Raw genomic sequence first — 8,423 nt, forward strand, 5'->3', positions numbered from 1 at the left:
AGGGTCACTAGGACTCATGGTCATTAATCTGAGGAGACAAACAAGCATGTGCCTGGTTCTAAACAATCTTTTGTTCCAGTTGAAGGTTTAAGCATCCGTATCCAAAGCAAGCTCCAGTCAAATTACCATCAAACCATCAAATTACAGCAATTTATACCAGCTCATGATACCAAACACCTTTCTTTTCTTTTGCTTAGGTTTTCATCCCTATGTCCCGTGAGCCAGGTCACTGGGCGCCAGCCATAGCCTTGGAAGACCACACAAGTCCCTGCACCTCACACCAGCCCCCTTCTCTCTCTCATCCCTAGCACCCACGGGCTAAGTCAGTAGGAACATGCCCAAACGCAGCAGTCTTTTCATTGCTACACCTCCCCAATTTCCACTCTTCAAGCAGACCCAGGTAGTCACCACAATTGGAGCTTACCAGGCTGTCTACTCACTAACTCCCTTCAACTTTCCCTCCTGGAAGGGGCTCTTCTGATGGGCGGTGACTTTTCTTGCCTCAGTGCACCCTGCTTGCTAGTCGGATGGCAGTAACCGACCACTGTCCTCTTCAGGGTTCCCAACATCTATTTACATGTTCCCACTCACCAATGACCAGGGGTCTTTAAGCACTTCATTTGCATAGCTCCATTCAGTCATTTTGTGGGAGTTACAAAACTGGAAGAGCCATATGAAGTAATTCATTGGGCGAAAGAAACTAACAGCAACTGGGTTCCTCTCAGCACTAATGCCAACATGAAATTGCCCTAGGTTGTGTGGCTGTCAACTTCTGTTTTTTTATGAAGACCAGAAAATATCATTGGGCCTCCATCAGCATCTTTGTCTTACCGCACCCAGAATTTGCCCCCAGAATTTGCCTGTGCTCCACTGAAATGCCCCAGCAGCTGTCTGGCCTGAGGATACAAACCTTGAAGAGAAGAGGGAGGGGGCTGGGAGGGAGGGAGGAGGAGGGAGGGTGGACAGGGTGGAGCTCATTTGCCTAGAGGTGCTTCAGACTGACTGATCACAGAGCACTGGCTCCTTCCCCAGAAAATAGGGGAGTGGCTTTAGGAGCTCATCAGCCGAGCAAGGTGCCTTTGTGGAGAGAGCCTGACACTGTCTTAAGTTCTCTGCGGGACCTGGGGTAGCTGGTGGGAATCCAGACACAGCTTCCTACTTCTGCTCTCGGGTCTTTGGAAGAAAATCAAGACTAACTGTGGCCCCCTAAGCTCGCCTGGAGAGTGGCCTGGCATTGGCCAGAAAGAAAGAAGCAACCCTTACTCCCCGGCTGACTGCCTCCACCCAGCCAACCAGCCCGAGCCATGGATAAATTCCGCATGGTCTTCCAGCACTTCCAGTCCAGCTCCGAGTCGGTGATGAACGGCATCTGCCTGCTACTGGCTGCGGTCACAGTCAAGCTGTACTCTTCCTTCGACTTCAACTGCCCCTGCCTGGCTCGCTACAACACCCTCTACGGCCTGGGCCTGCTGCTGACTCCTCCGCTCGCCCTTTTCCTCTGTGGCCTCCTCGCCAACCGGCAGTCCGTGGTGATGGTTGAGGAGTGGCGCCGGCCTGTGGGGCGCCGAAGGAAGGACCCAGGCATCCTCAGGTGGGGTCATCCAGGTACCCCGGGGACACTGCCAGGGCCTCCCCCAACTCCCCTCCTGTATAGGCACTGCCAGAGGCCCCTCCAGCTCCGGCCACCCAGGGGTATTGTCAGGGGCTCCCCGGCTCTCCAGCCACTCATTCCCATAGGTGCTTTACAGCAACACGCCAAAGCCCCAACTGAGGGGCCCCAACAGCTGGTAACAAAAAATATGGTTGATTCAGCCCCCTCTGTGACACCTCGGAACAGGTCTGGCCTTCTCTGCTTCTGTAAGGATTATAGCCAGCAAGACCCGATGACTCCATTGTACTCTGTTAACAGATTAGGTCTTTCCACAGTCACACATCAACAACACCACAGAATTGAACTCTCACACCCCCACAGGCATCGGCAGGGGCTCCTCCAGTGACCCCCCCTCCACAAGCACCTGCCACTTCCCACTCTGAAAGCAGGCGCTTCTGCTCCTGTCTTTGGCGACCTTTCTGTGGGCAGTGGACAGCCTGCCCCAACACACACAACTAATACAGTATTTCCAAGAACTCCTCCCCTCAGGCAGGAGCCACCGTGGCCTGACAGCGTATCCCCCTGCAGTGAGAAGCAGTGATTCAACTAATAACCGTCTCCCCACTGCTGGGACCTCCGAAGAGAGGGGGACCTCATCTCTCGGCACCTCTGGTCCTCAGAAGCTGGCGCTTGGTTAGTGCGGGTGGAGATTACGGGTCATGTTCACTAGCCAACTCTACCCTCAGACTCTGTGCCAAGCGCTTCATGTGCTGCACCTCTGCATGCCCACCCCCACCCTCCATCTGCTCCTTTATCAGACTCCCTCTCACAAGCAGAGGACCTGAGACACAGACCTGGCCCAGGTCCCCCAGCTAGGCTGCAGCACGGTCGGTTGCTAGTCTGGGCTCACTGACCCACCGCTTGGCTGCCCTAAGTGTTTCGGAGACACTATCTAAGCGGTGGAGGTCTGTGGGCAGGGATCGGGGAAGCTTGGTGGCCTCTAGACCACTCAGAGTCTTCTTCCCGCCCCTATTCTTTAAAGAGGACAATTGAGGTTTTCTCAAAGGCGTGGAAGGTAGCTTCACCGAGAAGTCCCTGGTTCCATCCACTAACCTCATGGCTCCCCAGAGAAAATGCTGGTGCTGCCACCGCCCACAACTGACTTCTAATTTGCACCTGGGTAGGCCATGCGAATGTGCACCCACACCCACACACATATACACTCACACACTCGGCACACACCATTTTTCTCTGTATATAAGCTAAGACAGAAACTCGGTGCCCCCGATGTAACAATGATGAGAAATACAACTTTCCTCTAGTTCCTAAATGTTTCCTCCACGCTCCCACTACCATGACTCGAATTCTATCTTGCAAGACTGGCTAGACCAGAGGAGGTACACTGGTACAGATGGGAGCTGAAAATACAAGGAATCCAGGACGGATGAGCCCTATAGGACCAGTGGTGTGAGTGGCAAAACAGGGAGGGTAAAGGGAGAATGGGTAGGAAAGAGGGAACCGATTACATGGAACTGTGTGTGACCTCCTCCCTGGGGGACAGAAAACCGAAAAGTGGGTGAAGGGAGACGTCGGACAGGGCAAGATATGACAAAATACCAATTTATAAACTATCAAGGGCTCATGCGGGAGGGGGGAGCGGGGAGGGAGGGGAAAAATGAGAACCTAATGTCGGGGGTTTAAATGGAGAGAAAATGTTTTGAGAAACGATGTACAAATGCGCTTTACACAATTGATGTGTGTATGGATTGGGATAACAGTTGTATGAGCCCCTAATAAAATGTTAAAAAAAAAAAAAAAAACAGAAACTCGGTGCCCCGTGCCTGGATAGCATCTGCTTCGTGCTCCCTGTGATTCAGCCTTCCACGGTGGGTCACGTGGGCTGGGTGTACCCTCTGCCTCTCCTCCTCGGAGCCAGGGGGTACAGCTCCCCGAGTCTCTTGCCCGGTGACCAGCTCACTACAGGGGCAGGGGTGGTCGGCAGACACCTGAAGCCGGCTCTTCGGATGCCGAAGGAGGTGTTGGCAGTGCTGCCTTTGACAGGTTATTAGGAAGCATTATCTTAGTTAAAACCAAAAACGAACCCCACTGCCATCGATTCAATTCCAACTCCTGTCAACCCCAGCTAGGCTTTCTGAGGCTGCAGATCTCCAATGGGAGCGGCCAGCCACAGCGTTGCCCTGAAGGGCCAGCCGTTGCAAGGGGGCAGGTGGGAGGTGGGGGGGTTGCACTGCCAGCATCAGGGTCAGCAGCCCACCACTTAATGCCAAACCCAAGCCGAACTCATCAATCGATGCCGACTCATAGCCACTTTACAGGGCAGGGTAGAACTGCCCTCGTGAGTTTCCGAGACTGCCACCCTTTTACGGAAGTAGAAAGCCCGGTCTTGTCTCCACTGGAACCACTGATGGTTTCAAACCGCAGGCCTTGTGGGTCGCAGCTCAGTGCGTAACCACTACCCCACCAGGGCTCCTACACTTAGCCCAGGCTCCTCCCAAAGCAGGTTCCAGAAAGAATGTCATCCTCAGTGAGTTGCCGCTCTGAGCAATGAGAGCTGCTCACTGCTTCCGGAGGCCCTCAGAGAGGGGACAGAGAACACACCTCAACACTGGCCCAAGGATGGTTGAGGAAGCTGAGGGATTTATCCACCAGGTTCTGCCCCTTTTGGGTGGTCTTGGGAGCTGTTAGCTCCCCAGCACCTCCTGGCTGTTCCTCTCTGGTGCAGAGGAGGCTACCAAGCCCTCGGCGGAGAGCGGAGGCCTTCCACTCCAATGGACTCATTGCCAACGCTATAGATGCCTCTGGCATGGCAAAGTACCTCAAGAAGAAGACCAAGGCCCCAGAATTCCCTTCCTGATTTCCAGCCCCCCCCCCTCGCCGCTTTCCTCCCTGCCCACTGCTATTGGGACCCTCTATCCCCCCCAGCCCCCCACCCTGGCTGCATCTACTTCTTTGATGCAACACAGGCTAATATTTCCAGCCCTCCTGGGGAAGTTCATCCCCGCATCCCCCTTAAAGCCTTCCTGCTGCATCCTGGTTGCCCTTCACTACCTCGTCTTTCCTCTACGCCCAGGTATATGTGCTCCTCTGTGCTGCAGAGAGCGTTGGCTGCCCCTCTTGTCTGGATCCTGCTGGCCCTGCTGGACGGGAAGTGCCTCGTATGTGCCTTCAGCAGCTCCGTGGACCCCGAGAAGTTTCTGGATTTCGCCAACATGACTCCCAGCCAGGTGCAGCTCTTCCTGGCTAAGGTGCCCTGCAAGGAGGATGAGCTGGTGAGGGACAGCCCTGCTCGGAAGGCGGTGTCTCGCTACCTGCGGTGCTTGTCACAGGTAATATGGTCACCCCGGTGCTTCCCACCACGGTCCTTTCGCTGGCTGTGGTGCCAATGCTGGAGCCCAAGACCAGTGCAACTCACTTTCCTTTCACCAAAGTCCCTGGTCCCAAGTGCCTGCCAAGTGGTGCCACAGGGAGCAGAGGGAGGGGGATGGTTTTCTGAGGGCTCACCCCACTGCTAGACACAGATGGTTCCAGGCAGAGAATCACAGTGTGATCTACTCCCTGGACAGGGCGGGGCCTCAGTCGCTTCCCTCCCCACCCCCACCCCCAGAGTATACAATGGATCCCCATGCCCTCCAGGAGTTGGTTAGGGCCATCCACAGGAGATTGAGTTGCGGGGCAGGGCTGGTGAGTTCAGATCACTGTTGCTCTGCCCTGCCCACAACCCCATCCTATGCCATCCCAACCTTCACAAGTACCCACTGCCATTTCTGCCGGGCACTGTGTTCAGAATGGTACAAGCATGGCTAGTGCCGTTGTTAGGGGTCATCCTGAAGTCAATTCCTTTTCATGGAGACTCCACTTGGCACAGTCCAACTTCCTGGGGGGGAGGGGTGGGGCGGGGCCGTTTCTGGGCTGTAATCCTTATGGAAAGAGATCATCCGGTGCTTCTCCAGAAGGGTCTCTGGACAGGTCCGAACCACCAACAGTTGGGGTAGCGGCCAGGCCCGGCACTGTCTGCACCTCCGGGGCCCTTCTTGGTTTACACGGTTTCAGTGAATTCTCAGGACAATCCTCGTTACGTCAGTTCACAGATAGGAAACTTGAGGCTCTGGTTGTGTCATTCCTAAGGCCAAGCAAGGTCCCAGAGCTGTGAGAGGCAGGCTGGGTATCTGAATGCACACATGCACACGTCACTGCTCCAAGCCCTCTTCACCACCTCTCTGTAATGCAGATCCCTCACCGCCCCTTGACCCTGAAGCCTTCGCCCCCACCCCCCCACCCCACCCCCAGCTCCATGATCCTGGAGCAAACCCTAGCCTCACCGTAGTCTCTACAGCCCACCGCTTCCTCCTCCTGGGGCTCCATCCACCAAAAAACATTGGCATAAATTTGCTGCATAAAGAGCACCACTCACAGGGTGGAAAGTATAGAGACAAGCCAGTTTCCCTTTGGGAAACTGAGACAAGCCGATGGCACATGCCAGCTGGTGAGAAAAACGAAGGGGAGAGAAAACCAAAGATACAATTGATTCTGGTCCAGGCTGTGACCTTGGCCAAGCCCTTCCCCTCTTGGCCCCAATTTCCCTTGCAGAAGATAGTGCAGTGGGACTTGCGCATGGGCTGTGCCCTCAGAGAGACTAGGGTTGTTTGCATTTCCATTCGGGAAAAGAAGGAGTGTGCCCAGTGTGGGCTCCGACCAGTGTCTTCTCCCTGTTGCTCCTGCTGGTTTCTGGTCTGGAGCAAGGGTCCCCTGAGGATACAGTTCCTCACCCTTCAGGCCTCAGCTGAAGTGCCACTGCCTTCTCTGAGTCCTCAAGCTCCCGGTGGATATGCCCTCCTCTGGATTCCCATGACCTTGTGGCACGTCACCTGTCCTCTCTCTCACGGGCCACTCCCACCCTACAGTGTGAGCTCTGTGAGAGCAAAGGCCAGGCCCCCGGTGCCTCCCACGGTGTGGTCCCCAAAGGCAGGGGGGATGGATGCAGCCGACGTGACCATGGATGAAGGGATGAGTAAAAAGTAGTGCTAGAACAGAAAGACTTCTCACGATGGCTGTAACAATGTCCACATTCAAAGTACCAGCCCCAGGAGAAGGCACTTCGACTCCGGGGAACGTCCTTGTCCCCATCCAACACAGATGTGGGCCTTGGAGATCCCCATGTGTCTTGGTTCTAGGAGATTCACAGCATAGGGACCCTGGGTCCAGAGGACATGCTCAGCTCCTGATTCTTCTTTCTTGGTGGTAGTTGATCCCCCACCTCCCCACCCCTGCCTCCGTCCCCTTCTCGCTCCTTCTATTATTTATTCTATCTCATAAAATAAAAGATGTTGCAGGCCACACCCCAGGAAAACTCCCCTAACATCGGATCAGGGCTGCAGTGAAAACAAGGGTGCAGCAGTCCACTCTGAATCCTCTTATTGGTTTACCACATCAGATAACATCAGGGGGGAATCATCATATAACTGCCAAGCCATTGAGAAGGATGGCCCAGCCAAGTGGACACACATTTTTGGAGGACACAATCTGATCCATGACAAGAGAGAGAGTGATAGATGGATGGATGGATGGATGGATAGATAAGAGAAAGTTTGGGAAGATAGATGACTGGGAGGGGGATGAAAGATTGAGAGGTGGAAGGATGGTTAGGAGAATGATCGGGTAGGAAGATCATCATAAAAAGATGGATGGATGGAGACAAAGTTGGATAGATGACAGGTATCAGGATGGGAGGATGGTTGGAAGGGAAGATAGATGAATTGGAGAAAGGTTGATGGACAGAGGGACAGATAGGGGATGGTTGAGATGAACCAATGGATGGCTGAATGGGAGGATGGATTCGTTGGACAAAGGCTGGGAGAGACTGGAGCACCCTTGCCACACCATACACCTGCTCCCACCTTTGTGCTCCCCCCACCCAGGCCATTGGCTGGAGCATCACCCTCCTGCTCATCATCACAGCCTTCTTGGCCCGATGCCTGAGGCCCTGCTTCGACCAGACAGTCCTTCTGCAGCGCCGGTACTGGAGCAATTACGTGGACCTGGAACAGAAACTCTTCGACGAGACTTGCTGCGAGCATGCGCGCGACTTCGCTCACCGCTGCGTGCTCCACTTCTTCGCCAGCATGCAGAGCGAAATGCGGGCGCTGGGGCTGCGCCAGGACACAACAGGCAGGGACCCCGAGTCCCTAGGGGTTCCCGAGCCAGGAGAGGGTCTGGATGGCGGTAGCAGGAAGGCCCACCTGCGGGCCATCTCCAGCCGAGAGCAGGTGGACCGCCTCCTGAGCACCTGGTATGCCAGCAAACCACCCCTCGACCTCTCGTCATCTGCCAGGCTTCTGGAGAGTGGCCTCAGCCACCGCTCGCCCACGTCCACCCCAGAGGCCAGACTTTCCCAGCACACGGAAGTGTAGGGACTCCCCCAGGCCTGAACAGTGGTAGTATCCCCTAAGAAAAGCCTGCAGGGACAGGGGTGGGGTGGGTGGGGTGAGGTGTTCCAGGCTGCGGTGACCTCAAGGCAAGGAGCCTAATCCTGGTTGACTTCCTTTCCAAAATAGCCCCATTGCTCCCAAAGTGTCCTCTGTGGCCTCCTAGGGATTGGAGAGTAATTAATGCATACCAACATGAAGCCAACCAGGACGGCCACTGAGCTAACACAGGGCCTGGCCTTTCTGGTCAGGGGACCACACTTCAAGTAGCAGGAATCTACATAGATCCATATGGGTTCTGGTTCCTAGGTGTCTGACTTCTAACGAATCATGACAATAAACAATGCTTCTATGGCGGGCACTGTGTGCCAGGCACTGCTCTGACTTCT

The 8,423-nt window shown here is 54.9% G+C and overlaps 1 protein-coding gene across 1 annotated transcript; it reads left to right on the forward strand.

Moving 5' to 3' along the window:
* Positions 1-1,304: 1,304 nt before the first annotated feature.
* CALHM3 (calcium homeostasis modulator 3) lies at positions 1,305-8,019 on the forward strand. Its single transcript, XM_004700944.1, has 3 exons — positions 1,305-1,591; positions 4,683-4,938; positions 7,528-8,019. Exons 1-3 carry the CDS (start codon positions 1,305-1,307, stop codon positions 8,017-8,019), a joined length of 1,035 nt encoding a protein of 344 aa, XP_004701001.1.
* Positions 8,020-8,423: the final 404 nt, after the last annotated feature.

The sequence above is a fragment of the Echinops telfairi genome, unplaced genomic scaffold (assembly GCF_000313985.2).
Source record: "Echinops telfairi isolate 266 unplaced genomic scaffold, ASM31398v2 ScPeMD7_70;HRSCAF=299, whole genome shotgun sequence".
In the NCBI taxonomy this organism is placed as follows: domain Eukaryota; kingdom Metazoa; phylum Chordata; class Mammalia; order Afrosoricida; family Tenrecidae; genus Echinops; species Echinops telfairi.